We start from the raw sequence: 16,003 nt of genomic DNA on the forward strand, positions 1-16,003 counted from the left end.
TAATCTGACTAGTTATTTTGTTAACAAAGTCACTTTTTTGTTAATGAAACTTAAGCCACCTTGTCAATGGATGTTTACTGTTTGAAATGAGATGTCATTTTCATTTTAGATTCAGTTCAACTTTGCTTTTATTTAAGAAGCCATGCTTACCTGATATCTATCTCATACCTGGGCAGATGGCTGTGGTACAAATCCTTGCGGTGGCTGTAGCACTTGTTGAGACATGGGCTGTCCAGATCCAGTAAAACTACCTGGAGGAAGCTGACTTGTCGATGCCAAAACATAGTTCGATTGTTGGGGTGCATGAGGCAAGATGGCTGATTGATAGACAGAGCCAGACGGTGGCTCAGTGGCCTCTCCTGATGACTGTCTGCTTAAACTCATCTGGTTAAACTGCGAGGCCAGGTCTTCTCGCTGTGATGAAGCCATCAAAGAACAATGAGTACTGTCTGCTGAATGATTCCTCTAAGAGGATTAGCAGAAAACATGCAACTTTAAAGACAAACAAGACCAAACACATATCTACAGAACTACACGCTGTGTTTGATTTCATGCCATGGTTGTTAACCATTAAAAATGAATAGAGCTCTGAATCAATCTTACCTGCCAACATGGGCTATAGTTAATAAAAGCATGTACATGTACAAATGTACAAAAACACACCTTTGCCCATCAGGGATCATTGGATAGTGATAAGAGGAAGAAGCCGTCATTGGCTTGCTCCTCTTAAACTCACGGCTACTAACGGTGATTAAACACAGACTAAAGGACCACGTCCCACTTGGGCGTCATTTGCGCGTCATTTACGTGACATAATTTACCCGTCACGACGCACGTGATGCGCGGATGGCATCCATTACGCGTGCATGGCGCGTGGTGACGTAGGCAGTGACGTGTGGTCGCGCACGGCGCCCCAGGATTTTAGGATTCACAAAATCTTCGCACGCCACCTGCGTGACGCACAAATTATGCCCACGTGGCCCTTAAGCTGTTATTAACCAGCTTAGAGCAGAGCAAAGCCTTTCAAAACATTGCATTGATGGCACGTGCATTGAACAGTGGGGCAGAACTTAATCGGAACATAAAACAGCACAGCACAAAAACAAGCCCTTCAGCCCACAATGTCTGTGTTCAACATGATGCCTAGACTATCACTTATCAACCTTCACACAACCCATATCCATCCACTCCCTGCATTTCCATATGCTATCTGAAAATCTTGTAAATGCCACTAACATATCTGCTTCAACCACCATCGCCAACAGCCAGCTCCAGGCACTCACCACCCTCTTTTTAAAAAAACTTGGCCCACACATCGCCTTCAAACTTTGCCCCTCTCATCTTAAAGCTCTGCCCCCTAGTATTTAATTTTTCTACCCTGGGAAAAAGATTCTGACAGTTTACCTTAAAGTTTACCCATTTACGCGCCTTTTTCGGCGACTGCCGGCACCCGTCATAGGTCGTTGCAGGTCGCCAAACATTTTCAACATGTTGAAAATCCAGCGGGGACCAAAACAAGGTACAACTCTTTGGGCGACTACTCACGATCATACAGGCTTCACCCCGCGACATGTCGCCAGGGTGTCGCCTGTATGGTCGTGAGTAGTCTCCTCAGTCGCCCAAAGAGTCGTAGTGTCTTTCTGGTTGCCGCTGGATTTTCAACATGTTGGAAATTTTCGCCGACCTGCAACGACCTATGACGGGTGCCGGCAGTCACCAAAAACGTTGCGTAAATGGGACAGGCCCATATCTATGCCTCTCATTATTTCATACACTTCTATCAGGTCTCCCTGCAACCTTTGGGGTTCCAGAGAAAACAATCCAAGTCTGTCCTATCTCTCCCTGTAACTAATACCCACTAATCCAGGCATCATTCCCGTAAACCTACTCTGCACCCTTTCTAAAGCACATTCTTCCCGTAATGTGGGAACCGAAACTGCACACAATACTCCAAATGCAACCTAACCAAAGTCCGTCTGAAGAAGGGCCTTGGCCCGAAATGTCACCCATTCCTTCTCTCCAGAGATGCAGCTTGTCCCGCTAAGTTACTCCAGCTTTTTGTGTCTATCACAAAGTCCTATAAAGCTGCATCATGACTTCTTGACTATTACACTCCACGCCCTGACCTATGAAAGCGAGCATACCCTATGCCTTCTTTACCATTTGATTGTATGTAATATCCTAAACACAATAGCAAGGGCAGCATGGTGGTGCAGAGGTAACATTGCTGCCTTACAGCACTTGCAGCAGTGGAAACCCAGGTTCAATCCTGACTGCGGGTGCTGTCTGTACGGAGTTTGTACGTTCTCCCTGTGACCGCGTGTGTTTTCTCCGAGATCTTTAGTTTCCTCCCGCACTCCAAAGACGTACAGGTATGTAGGTAAATTGGCTTGGTAAATGTAAAAATTGTCCCTAGTGTGTGTAGGATAGTGTTAATATGCAGGGATCGCTGGTCAGCGCGGACTCGGTGCGCCAAAAGGCCTGTTTCCATGCTGTATCTCTCAACCAAACTAAACTAAAAAGTTCCAGTCTGTTTATTCCTCTATTTGTAGTTCCACTGAAATCAACGGAAGTACAAATTGGTGTAATAGTAAAATAATCTGCCTTTTGCTATCACCAGGTTTTTCCTCTGTTGTGTCAGAATCAACTCCTTGCAGAGGTAGGGGAATGTTGTGGTAGGTGATGGATATGGATAACATTCAATCTTTACATTTTTGATCTTGTCCATTTTTATTAAGTCTGTTATTCAACTGATTGGAATACAAAAAGAAAAGGCTTTAAACTATTTAAATGTTTTAGATATTTATATCTCAATGAACCACTGAGAGTAATTGTTCATGTGCATTCAACGGGCCTTGAAACATAAAATAAAATTATTTTCTGCTCTCACAGTATGAATAAATCGTTTTACTAGCATGTTTTCCGTTTGTCAATGATAATCATTAGCTTTTTTATTTAACCTGAACACAGAGTCAAGCAACTCCCTCATTCACAAATATTTTGACAAGTAATGTACCAAGTCATAGGAACAGAATTAGGCCATTCGGCCCATCAAGTCTACTCCGCCATTCAATCATGGCTGATCTATCTCTCCCTTCTAACCCCATTCTCCTGCCTTCTCCCCATAATCCTTGACACCTGTACTCATCAAGAATATATCTATCTCTGCCTTAAAAACATCCATTGACTTGGCCTCCACAGCCTTCTATGGCAAATAATTCCACAGATTCACCACCCTCTGACAAAAGAAATTCCTCGTCATCTCCTTCCTAAAGGAACGTCCTTTAATCCTGAGGCTATGACTTTGGACCTAGACTCTCCCACTGATGGAAACATCCTCTCCACATCCATTCCATCCAAGCCTTTCACTATTCGGCACGTTTCAATGAGGTACCCACTCATCCTTCTAAACTCCAGCGAGTACAGGCCCAGTGCCATCAAATGCTCATCATATGTTAACCCAGTCATTCCTGGGATCATTCTCGTAAACCTCCTCTGGACCCTCTCCAGAGCCAGCACATCCTTCCTCAGATATGGTGCCCAAAGTTGCTCACAATATTCCAAATGCGCCTGATAGAGCCTCAGCATTACATCCCTATTTTTGTATTTTAGCCCTCTTGAAATAAATGCTAGCATTGAGTTTACTGTATAGAATTAGCGTCAAACATGAACAGTCATCAGCAATTAATACAGTGAACAATTACCACTGAAAGTGAAGCAAAACGCACAAACAAACTTAAGATACATTTATACACACATTGCAAATATTATAATTAATGGGTAGAAGCAAGTGAAACGATACAAGTACCACTGGAAACTGTTGTGTTGGAGAAACAGGCAGCAGGTGCTGGGAAGGATAAGAAGCTGTTGGATACGGGGCAGGCTGGGACGTAGGCTGCATTGCTTGAACTGGCTGAGAAAATAATTCAGAAGCAAAGTCAAATATTGAATTTACAGTTCAGAGTTCTATAAAATACAAAATGAGGGGATACAAGAAACCGCAGGTGATGGCAACCTGAGCATAAAAAAGGAGAAACTCAATGGTCAGAAAGCACAATGGAAGGAATGGATAGATTTTTTTTTTCACACAGAGAGTGGTGAATCTCTGGAACTCTCTGCCACAGAGGGTAGTTGAGGCCACAGTTCATTGGCTATATTTAAGAGGGAGTTAGATGTGGCCCTTGTGGCTAAGGGGATCAGAGGGTATGGAGAGAAGGCAGGTACGGGCTACTGAGTTAGATGATCAGCCATGATCATATTGAATGGCGGTGCAGGCTCGAAGGGCCGAATGGCCTACTCCTGCACCTAATTTCTATGTTTCTATGTGTCTATGTTTCTATTAGGCTACAGGCTGCGATCCGACCTCAGATTAAGTGGAGTAAGGTGGAGAAAGCTGGTAAAGGGAGATGAGGAGGGGCAAAGCCTAGCAAGTGATAGATGGACACAAGATGAACGCAAGAGTAACTCAGCGAGTCAGGCACCACCTCCAGAGAAAATAAATAGGTGACGTTTCGGGTCGAGACACTTCTTCAGACTGAGAGGGAAACTAGAGATTTCCAGTGTCTCTGAGAACTACACCCGTGTGAGGTGCGTCCAGCTGTAGTTCCTTATCAACCATGTTAGGGAACTGGAACAACAGCTGGGTGCCATGTGGACCATGCAGGAGACTGAGGAGGTCATAGATTGAAAGTTACAGTGAGGTGGTCAGGCTGAGGGTATGACATAAAGTAGATGGGCGACACGAGGAAAGGGAGTATTCCCTCAACAACAGGGTAGGCCCCTTTGTATACTGTGGGCGGGGGGGTGAGATGACCAGTCAGGGCAGAGCAGTCAGATCTGTGGCCGGCCCAGACAGAGACACTGCAGACAGGCAGTAGACAGGCAGAGCCACAGTGATAGGAGACCCGTGAGAATAGGGGACAGGCAGGAGATTCTGTTACAGCAAAAGAGACTCCAGTATAGTGTAGTAAGAAAGAACTGCAGATGCTAGTAAAATCGAAGGTAGACACAAAATGCTGGAGTAACTCAGCGGGTCAAGCAGGACTGGAGAGAAGACCTGATATGGACTGATAAACCCAGCACGTCCAGATCCTCCCGGCCGTAACGGAACGCGCAGGTCAGTGTGACAAACATCCGTCTGTCCTTCAGATACTCGGGGTCAACCAGGACCACACCATCCACAGGGTCCACGTGGTCAAGGTGGTCGATGAAATCCCGTTTTCCCAGGTAAACGGTTAAATTGCAGTTCGGGCTGGACTTTTTGAACACCCTCATGCCGGAGCACTGGAGAGAAGGAATGGGTCACGCTTCGGGTCGACTGAAGAAGGGTCTGAAGAAGGTTCTCCACCCGAAACGTTACCCATTCCTTCTCTCCAGAGATGCTGCTTGAGCCGCTGAGTTACTCCAGCATTTTGTGTCTACCTCCAGTATAGTGTGCTGCCTCCCTGAATCAGGATTCCGGATATCTCGGAGCCATTGGAGAACATTTTCAAGAGGGTGGATGAGCTGCCGGCAGTCGTTGTGGACACTGGCACAAATGACATCAGTTGGAAAAGGAATGGGGACCTGCTAATGGAAAACAGCGAGCTAGGCAAACGGTTAAAAAGCAGGACCTCGAGGATAGCAATCTCCGGATTGTTAAAGAAGCCACTTAGTAGTGAGGGTTTGAACAGGAAGATGGGAAAAGTGAATGTGTGGCTGAGGAGTTTGGTGCAGGGGCCAGGGACTCTGATTTTTGGATGATTGGGACCTTTTCTGGGGCAGAGGTGACGGGTACAAGAGGTGTCAGGTTGCAAATGCTACTCGGGAGGTGTTTAAACTTGACTGGCAGAGGCACAGGATCTAATGCAGGAGTGAGGCTGGATGTTGGAATGGAAGGTAATGAAAGCAAATGCAGTAGACAGGATAGGCAGGAGCATGGCAGGCAGCAATGCAGGATGGTCGGTTTAAGTTGCATTTATTTCATTGCAAGAGACCTGATGCGAAAGCCGGATGCACTCAGGGCATGGATAGGTACGTGCGAATGGGAGGTTATAGCCATGGCAGAGGGAGGGACAGGACTGGTAGTTTAATATTCCAGGGTGTAGGTGCTACTGGCGAGATAGAAGTTTGGGTAATAACAGGTTACTTTATTGATTACGGAGAATGTCACAGCATGTTAAACTGCCCATGATCTTATACATCGGCATAAGATCACCCCTTGACTCCTGCCAACCAAGAAATATACTCCCAGCCTGTCCAACGTCTCCATATAGTTCAGGCCCTCACGACCCATGCGATCTAACCTTCCAGAGCAGCCTGCCATGCGGTACCTTATCAAATGCCTTGCTGAAATACATATAGATCGTGTCTGAGGTAGATAAAATTGCTGGAGAAACTCAGCGGGTGCGGCAGCATCTATGGAGCGAAGGAACTTCGCTGAGTTTCTCCAGCAATTTTCAATTCTCCAGCATCTGCAGTTCCTTCTTGAACATAGATCATGTCTGAGGCCTGCTCTCATCAATATTTTTAGTTACTTCTTCAAAAAACTCAGATTTGTAAGACATGACCTCCCATGTACAAAAGCAGGGTGACTTTGCATTTAAATCTTATCCATCAGAATCCTCTCCAGTAACTTACCTACCACAGATGTTAGGCTCTCTACTCTATAGTTTCCAGACTTTTCCTCACAGCAATTCTTAAATAGAGGCACAACATTAGCCACCTCACAGTCTTCCAGCACCTTATCCATGTCTAATGGTGATTCATGAATCTCAGCCAGGGCATCTGCAATTTCTTTACCTTCTCACAATGTCCTTGGATATATTGATCAGGGCCAGGAGATTAATCTACCTTTGTACACCTTAGGATATCCAGCACCTCTACCGTAATATGAACTGTCCTGCAGACGTCTTCATTAACTGTCGCAAGTTCCCCAGTCCACCGTAAAAACAGAGGAGAAATACTCATTCAGGACCTTGCCCATCTCCTGCGGCTCCACACTTTGCTTTCTGCAGGGCTCTATTCTCTCTCTACTTACCCCCTTTCCCTCAATGTCTCTCTGGGATACAGAGGAAAACCAGAGCACTTGGAGAAACCCATGCAGTCGCAGGCGGGCAGAATGAGCAAACGCAACACTGAAGTTGCCAGACTCTGCCTTTACCAGGCTGGAGGCAAACACACTCAAGTACATTTAAATTTGACTGAGTAATATGCTAAACAAAACTGAGCCAAAGTTGCCAATTTCAGGCAAATAATTTCAATTCCAGCCAAACACTGCCAAAGTAATGAATGGAGAATGAGATTGTGAGTGCAGTAATCCAATTGTAAATTTGGTAAGTACAAAAACAGTACCTGTGGAATGAGGTGGCTGGGTATCTGCTGCTGCTGCTGTGACTGTGGAGGAGGCTGCTGCTGGCTCTGTCCAGGACGTGGACTTCTAACCGAATGCGAGCCGGCCGGAGGATTATAAATTGCTGGTGTACCATCGGGATTCACAAAGGGTTGACCTGTAATACGTGCAATAAACTCAATCAATGCAAAAAAGAGAATCGGTGTCAATAATTAAACGTCTAAAAATTCTGATTAAAAATCTGTTGGACAAGTGCAGCATAAACTGGATTGGTCTTATATTCACTGGAGTTTAGAAGGAATGGAGGGGATCCTTGCATGTGAATACTTGGCTAATAAACGTATTAATTCAATCATTATAGAAACATATAAAATTCTTAAGGGATTAGACAGGCTAGATGCAGGAAAAATGTTTCCAATGCTGGGGAGTCCAGAACCAGGGGTCACAGTTTAAGAATAAGTGGTAGGCCATTTAGGCCTGCATGAGGAAAAACATTTTCACCCAGAGAGTTGTGAATCTGTGGAATACTCTGCCACAGAAGGCAGTGGAGGCCAATTCATTGGATGTATTCAAGAGAGAGTTAGATATAGCTCTCAGGGCTAACGGAATCAAGGGATATGGGGAGAAAGCAGGAACGAGATACTGATTGTGGATGATCAGCCACGATCATATTGAATGGCGGTGCTGACTCGAAGGGCCAAATGGTCTATTCCTGCCCCTATTTTCTATGTTTCTATGCAAACTGAACTATAATCCTGCATGGAGGCATACCACGAGAAAACATCCTGCTCACATTTTATATTTCCAGTTTTTGTCCTTGGATGTATTAAAGAGTTAATGTTATGCATAACTATATCTGGTGCTCCATTTTGCTTCAAAGAAGGTACAGTTAACATGGTGCAACAAATTATGTTGACAAACCTTACTTCCCTTCCACATTCAATCTCAAATATGCTTTTTTCCCCATATGGCTGTATGGTAATTTGCATATCACTGTAGCTTAATTGGTACATGTGACAATAAAAGACCTTTGAAAACTTTGACAACACCTTATTTAATAATTCAGCAGAGAGACCATGAAGCCCAAATGCCAAGAAGCTCAAACTATTGCCACTATTAGTAATATTTAAACAATGATATAAAGTTATATACATAATAATGTTGAATTGAAAATCTCAAGAAGAACTTCAACTACAGAAAAATGATCCCAGTAAGTTTCTCATAAACTCAATTTATGGTCATTAATTTTCCACGAAGAAAAAATTCAGTTTTAAACATTCTTGCCACATAATACATATTTGTATATTTACAAAAATAAAAATTTCCGCATATTACAACAGCTTAGGCTTTTTATTTCCTTTCCTGGTTTTCACAGGTGTTTCTGTATATCCAGAAAGCATATCAACTAAAATGCGTAATATTATATTTTGCAGTCTTGCAATAAACAATTAATTATAGAGGGCCCATCATACTGTTTTGATATTTTACGAGCCATCAGTTGATGGAACACTTGCACTTACCTGTGTGTGGATTTAACAGCAGACTGCCAGGTGGTATACCTGTTGCCTCCAAAGGGAGCAAGATATAACTTGTGTTAGTGGATGCCACTTGTCCACCCATTCCGCCATCTGGGTAGGAGACGGACCCTGTAGAGTTGACTGAAACAGGGATAACATTTGCACTTTGCATTGGCTGATGGCTCCTTGACAATGAACCTGATGAGCCAGCACTACTGGAAGACTCTGAACCTAGAGAATGTAAAATAAGTTTGAAACTTAGCAAAGGATATTCCGCGCACAATAATTCTTTTTCTAACAATATGCACATTTTTCCCAAAACTCAATGAGAGTACCTTACTCAATTTTTTAATGCCACAGGAGAATGAGCGGCACAGTGGGGCAGCTGTTAGGGCTGCTGCCTCACAGCGCCAGAGACCCAGGTTTGATTCCGACCTAGGGTGCTATTTACTTGGAGTTTAAGTGATAAAATCAGAGATTATGGCCTGGTGCTCATTTGTGGGCTCCTGGTCCAAGGATAAGTAGGAGGAGGTGTCGGAGAGCTGGCAAATCTTCTCCAGTTGCTTCCTTAATATGGACCTGAGACTCAGTGGTGTACAATTTACTGGATAATCTTTATTTCCCTTCGCCAACAGTCTGTCTGTCCTTCCCTTCATTGTGTTTTAATTGTATGTGTTAAATGTATGTTTTCAGTGTTCTTTAGTTTGGTTTATGTGAGTGGTGGGGGAAACTTTTTCTAATCTCTTACCTCGACAGAGATGTGATTTTTCTCCCTACCGTATCTCCGTCCACACTGCGGGTTTACCTCGGGGAATTGGTGGCCTTTGCTGGAGTCCGACTTTGAGAGCTCCACCATGGTCGCCTGCAGACTAACCATCACGGAGCTCGCGATCCCTTTGCCAAGAGTCGACCTCGGACCTCCAGTTGTAGCCTCTTACGGACTTAACATCACGGAGCCCGCGGTCTCTGGTCAGAGACCGACTTCGGGAACTCCAAGCCGCGGGAGTTTTGATCGCCCCGACGCTGGGGCTTTGACTGCCGGCTGCGGGAGCTTCAATCGCCCCAATGGATGGTTCGACTGCCCCGACCGTGGAAGAACAAAAGAGGAAAATGATTGGACTTTATTGCCTTCCATCACAGTGAGGAATGTGGGGAATCTACTGTGATGGATGTTTATGTTAACTTTTATGTAGTTGTGTGTCTTGTTACTTCTTTTTTAGTATGGTTGTATGGTAATTCGAATTTCATTATACCTTAATTGGTACAAGTGACAATGAACTGACCTTGACCTTGACCTTGAGATAGAGGTGAAGATATAAGAGGAGGGGGGGGAGGTGCTGAATTGATTTAGCAGAACATCACGATCGCCATCTGAAATGTTAACTTTTATGCAGTTGGTGCTTTTTTTTTCATATGGCTGTATGGTAATTCGATTATCACTGTCCTTAATTGGTACAGGTGACAATAAAAGACCTTTGAAACCTTTGAAATAAAGGACCTACATTGGCTACACTCCAGACCTCCGAGACCTCGCCTGTGACTAGAGAGAATACAAAGATCGTCATCAAGGCCCCTGCTATCTCTTGTCTTGTCTCTTCCAATAACCTGGGATAGATTCTACCTTCTCCCTCGTTTCCCTCTTGTTTTTGATGTTAGTGTAAAAAGCCTTTGAATATTTTCAAAATATGCCTGCCCGTGACATTTTATAGCCTCTTTTGACTCTTCTGATTGCCTGCTTAAGTTATTTTTTGTTTGCTTTACATTCCTCAAAGGCCCTGAATGAATGAATAGGTTTATTGGCCAAGTATTCACATACAAGGAATTCACCTGGGTGCTCCGCCCGCAAGTGACAATATGACATACAGTGACAGTTAGGAGTGACACATAAAACATTAAACATTAACAATAAAACATTATTGATTAAACATGTGAATTAAATAAAATACCAGAGCAAAAGAAGGCTACAGATTTTTGGTTATTGAGTAGAGCTACCACTCGTGGCAGCTTTGACAGTCCGGAGTTGCCTTCCAGAGGGAAGTGATTCAAAGAGTTTCATCTTCCCAAACACGACATATAACTTTGCAGATGATGCACAAATATATGTTGTCATAGCAAAGAAAGTTGTCTAAGGCTTCAGGAGGGTATGGAATTGCTGTAGAGATGCACAGAGTACTGGCACATGGACTTCAGCTTTAGGTTATTATTGTCACATGTATCGAGGCACATTGAAAAGATTTGCTTTGCACGCCATCCAATCAGATCAGATAATACTAAACATGAATACAATCAAAATAGACACATGGTGCTGGAGTAACTCGGTGGGTCAGGCAATATCTCTGGCGAAAAAGGATGGGTGACTTTACGGGTCAGGACCCTTCTTCAGGCTTCAATGTTAGCCATCCTTTTTTTTTTCCAGAGATGCTGCCTGAACCAATGAGTTACTCCAGCACTTTGTGTCTATCTTCGGTATATACCAGCGTCTGCAGTTCCTTTCTACAAATGAAAACAATCAAATCAAACTCAAGGACAATAGATAGAGCAAAGAGGAAGATAATGAGTGCAGAATGTAGCCCTCAGTATTGTAGCACATATGTTCCATAGACAAAGACAAATGTCTGCAATGGGGTAGAGGTGAATCGGACAGTAGTTTATGGAAGGAATGTTCATGCTTGATTACAGAGGGGAAGAAGATGTTACTGAGTCTGGTGACAAGTGCTTTCAAGTTTATCTACCTTCTGATGGATGGGAGCAGGGAAAACAAGGTAGGGCTGAGATGGGACAAATGTTTAATTATGTTGGTTGCTTTTCTGAGGCAGTGTGAAGTGTAGATGGAGTCCACAGCGGGAAGACTGGTGCTTGATGAACTGGGCTACATCTACAACTCTGTGTAATTTCTTGCAGTCTTGGGCAGAGCTGTTCCCAAACTAGGCTATGATGCAATCCAACAGTATGGTCCAGGAGAATGGGGTTAGGAGAGATAGATCAGCCATGATTGAATGGCGGTAAAGAGCCAAATGGCCTAATTCAGCTCCTATCACTCATGGACTTATGAATGTGCTTTCTATAGTGCATCTGTAACAGTGTGCTTCCCATGGTGCATCTGTAATCCTGATTTGTGATGTCATATAAGGATAGGCTGTACACTGTAAATGACCCTATAGACTGTTGATCAACAGAGAGACCTTGCTCACAGAGTCATAGTCATAGAGTGATACAGTGTGGAACCAGGCCCTTCGGCCCAACCTGCCCACACTGTCCGTCCATTGCTCTTTGAAACTTGCAACGCAGGTCAACGGGGTGGTAATGAATGCAAAAGCATATTTGTTGCCAGACGGGACACAGAATCTAAGAATTGCGGCATAATTTTAGAATTTATATAACATTGGTTCAGCTACAGCAAGCGTTTTAGGTACAATTTTAATTGCCATGCTATAACAAGGATGTACTGGAAAAGATGTAGAGGAGATATTCCTTCAATAAATGCCCATATTGAAGGACCTTAAAGAGACATTGGATCGGCTGGGTTTGTTATTTCTGGAATGAAAGTGAATGTGGGATGAATTAATGAAAGGCACAGATAGAGATCCCATAGTGGAGGTTTAAAATAAAAGGATTTGAATGGTTTCAGAGAGGAAAGATTTTCCACAGAGATAGTGGCTGATATCTGGAACATACTGCCAGAGGAAATGGAGTGGGATAGATACCGTCGATCACTACAAGGAAGAGTAGCAACGGCATGAAAGACCATGTATCAAATGCAGGCAAACAGAATTCTTAGAGTCATAGAGTCATAGTGATACATAAGTTTGGAGATTGCAACATTCCTACATAGAGTCATAGAATGATACAGCGTGGAAACAGGCCCATCAGCCCAACTTGCCCTCACGGGCCAACTTGTCGCAGCTACACTAGTCCCACCTGCCCGCGTTTGGTCCATATCCTTCCAAACTTGTCCTATCCATGTACATGTCTAACTGTTTCTTAAACGTTGGGATAGTCCCTACCTCAACTACCTCCTCTGGCAGCTTGTTCCATACACCCTTTGTGTGAAATATTACCCCTCAGAATCCTATTAAATCTTTTCCCCTTCACCTTAAACCTATATCCTCTGGTCCTCGATTCACCTACTCTGGGCAAAAGACTGTGCATCTACCCGATCTACTCCTCTCATGATTTTATATACATTGACATTTCATATGCATTGATATACAGTTGGCTTGGATGTGGGTGGAATGAAGAGCCCGTTCTTTGTGTTTTATGATGGTCTGACTATATAACTGTTACTGAAAATCCAAACACCAATAGCATACGAGATTGCAGGCAGCAGCAGGTCTAATAAAGTTGTCGTTATTGAGGATATTAACTTTCCCAATATTGACTGGCAATGCCATAATGTAAAAGGTTTAGACGGGATGGAATTTGGCAAATGTGTTCAGGAGAGTTTCCTCTGGCAATATGTAGAGGGCCCCACATGGGACTTGACCTAGTCTTGGGAAATTGTGAGGGTCAAGTGGATGAAGTGTTCATGGATGAACCTTTTGGGACTAGTGCCCACTGTTCAAATAGATTTAAGGTAGTTATGGATAGGGGCACAGGTTAAAATGCTAAATTGGGGCAAAGCCAACTTTGAGGGCATGATATCTTTATCCATCTTTACATGGTCGCTTTACAAGCTTCAAGGAATAACACCTGGTCTGCACAACTTCTGCCCTTAGCTCACACCTTCGAGTCCTGGCAACATCTTTCCTCTGGTAGTCATCTTGCCTATAACACGGTGACCAAAAATGAACACAATGTTCGAAGTGTGGCTTCACCAACACATTGTACAACTATACCCACACCAACGTTTTGTACAAGGTGTAGTGGCCATTTGGCTTGTTTGCGTGTCATTAATGAAGGCATGTCTCTTTAAATTTTAGACTGCCCGTTATATAGTGGGTGGGATTTATAACGTATTTTTGGGCATGTGTTGGGCTATGTCTCTTGTGCAGAAGCTTAGTTTTTAGTTATGTTTGGAGGAGCACGGAGAAGGTTTACCCTTCGACCATGAGAAGTGTAACAGAGACACGAGGAGTTTTCTAATGTTTAAAGCAATAAGCTGGAGTTCGATGAAGATTGTAGTAACGAGTCGGGAGATGTTTGGATGTATCTGAATGTTTTTCATCAACAATAAAGAACATTAATCAAAAGACTGTGTTTTGGAAGACTTATCTGTGAAGAAGCTCTGAAGGTCTCTGTGGATGAGCTCGCATGTGTATTGAAGATATTCCCCTTAACCATGCTGTTCATTTAGCGGATAGAGGGTTAATTTCTCGAATTATATAAAAATCTGCCGCTACACAAGGTAGATACAAAATGCTGGAGTAACTCAGCAGGACAGGCAGCATCTCTGGAGAGAAGGAATGGGTGACATTTCGAGTCGAGACCCTTCTTCAGACTATAATCCTCCAACATTTTTGCCACCTCCAACGTGATCCCACCACTGGCCACATCTTCTCCCCTTTCTGCTTTCTGCAGAGACCTTTCCCTCCGAAACCCCCTGGTCAACTCGTCCCTTCCCAGCCAAACCACCCCCTCCCCAGGTACCTTCCCCTGCAACCGCAGGAGATGCAACATCTGTCCCTTTACCTCCCCTCTCGACTGCATCCAAGGACCCAAACAGTCTTTTGAGGTGAGGCAGAGGTTCACTTGCACCTCCTCCAATCTCATGTACTGTATCCGCTGTTCCACGTGTCAACTACTCAACATCGGCGAGACCAAGCGCAGTCTCGGTGATCGTTTCGCTGAACACCTCTGCTCAGTCAGTTTGAACTAATTCACTTACCTGATCTCCCAGTTGCACAGCACTTTAACTCCCCCTCCCATTCCAATCTGACCTTTCTGTCCTGGACCTCCTCCATTGGCAGAGTGAGGCCCAGCGCAAATTGGAGGAACAGCACCTCATATTTCGCTTTGGTAGTTTACACCCCAGCGGTATGAACATTGACTTCCTTAACTTCAAATAGCCCTTGCTTTCCTTCTCTGTCCCCTCCTCCTTCCCAGTTTTCCCACTAGTCTTACTGTCTCCGACTACATTCTATCTTTGTCCTGCCCACTCCCCTGACATCAGTCTGAAGAAGGGTCTTGACCCAAAATGTCACCCATCCTTCTCTCCAAAGATGCTGCCTTTGTCGTTGGGTTACTCCAGCATTTTGTGTCTATCTTCACTGCATGACCCTATGAATATTCTGAATTAAACCCCACATTTCTTCATTTAGATTCAGCGGAGGGGATCAAATCTATCAGTGGACAACATGTATGGCTAAGCAACATGTTCAGAAACAATTAAAACTTGTACTGTCGTAACAATTACTATGCAGTCTGTTATCATTGTTAACGCATTGAGTTAGCAACTTCAGGCTGTTGATGTTATTTCCGGGTTGCCATAACAAAATGCAGTAGAACTACAGAACCTGTTGAATACCAGCTACCTGTTTTAGAAAGTTTGCCTGTACTCCTGTTACTGTTTGTGCTGTCGCCACGAGTTAACACCGTTATGCCACCGATACTTGCTGTCTTTGTCACGGGAAGCTTCAAGTTTCGATTTGAGCTATCGGAGTCAGTGCTACTCCAGGGGCGTTGGTCAGTCCATTTCACGTCAGTCTCTGTGCTGCTCTGGCGACTACTTGACATTTTCCCTGTTGCATCTCTATTATCCAGGGTATCCAGAAAACAAAACAAAAGATCATCAGTATTAGTTATGTTACCAAAATTAATTGAAATCTTACTTTCACGTGTCTCGTAACAAACCTAAATAGCTGCCTCTTTTTCTGTGAGTCACTGAATGAATTGATATCCTCTAGAGTTCGCCTGGAGAAAACAAATAACTCTGGTAAAATAATTCTGCAAAGAATAATCTGCTTCTCTTTATACAAATATTTTTCAAGGTGACAGAAAATTACAAACATTCCTGAAACCTGTTACAATCAACATCAAATGGGAGCACAAAATTCCCCTCTCTCTCCGTCCCTACCTAACCCAAGCCGTTGTATCAGCTTCATAGCCGTCTTGATGAGACTCATTGTCTGTAACTTATTTTCACCTAGGCCGTAGCTAACAATGGCCTGTTCCCTTAATCATCGTTATGTTTTTGCATATCTTTCATTCATTTGTTCTT

At 43.7% G+C, this 16,003-nt stretch overlaps 1 protein-coding gene across 3 annotated transcripts in view; it reads right to left on the reverse strand.

The window, feature by feature from the left end:
- arpp21 (cAMP-regulated phosphoprotein, 21) overlaps positions 1 to 16,003 on the reverse strand; it is a 178,297-nt gene that overhangs the window by 38,908 nt on the left and 123,386 nt on the right. For all 3 annotated transcript variants that reach the window (XM_055633761.1, XM_055633759.1, XM_055633760.1), the window contains 6 exons: positions 15,637 to 15,696; positions 15,318 to 15,535; positions 8,851 to 9,078; positions 7,333 to 7,487; positions 3,809 to 3,913; positions 169 to 414 (listed from right to left, as the gene is read on the reverse strand). In XM_055633761.1, coding sequence (XP_055489736.1) covers positions 169 to 414; positions 3,809 to 3,913; positions 7,333 to 7,487; positions 8,851 to 9,078; positions 15,318 to 15,535; positions 15,637 to 15,696 — 1,012 coding nt within the window. The remainder of the gene's footprint in view (positions 1 to 168; positions 415 to 3,808; positions 3,914 to 7,332; positions 7,488 to 8,850; positions 9,079 to 15,317; positions 15,536 to 15,636; positions 15,697 to 16,003) is intronic.

This window comes from Leucoraja erinacea, chromosome 4 (genome assembly GCF_028641065.1).
Source record: "Leucoraja erinacea ecotype New England chromosome 4, Leri_hhj_1, whole genome shotgun sequence".
In the NCBI taxonomy this organism is placed as follows: Eukaryota; Metazoa; Chordata; class Chondrichthyes; order Rajiformes; family Rajidae; genus Leucoraja; species Leucoraja erinaceus.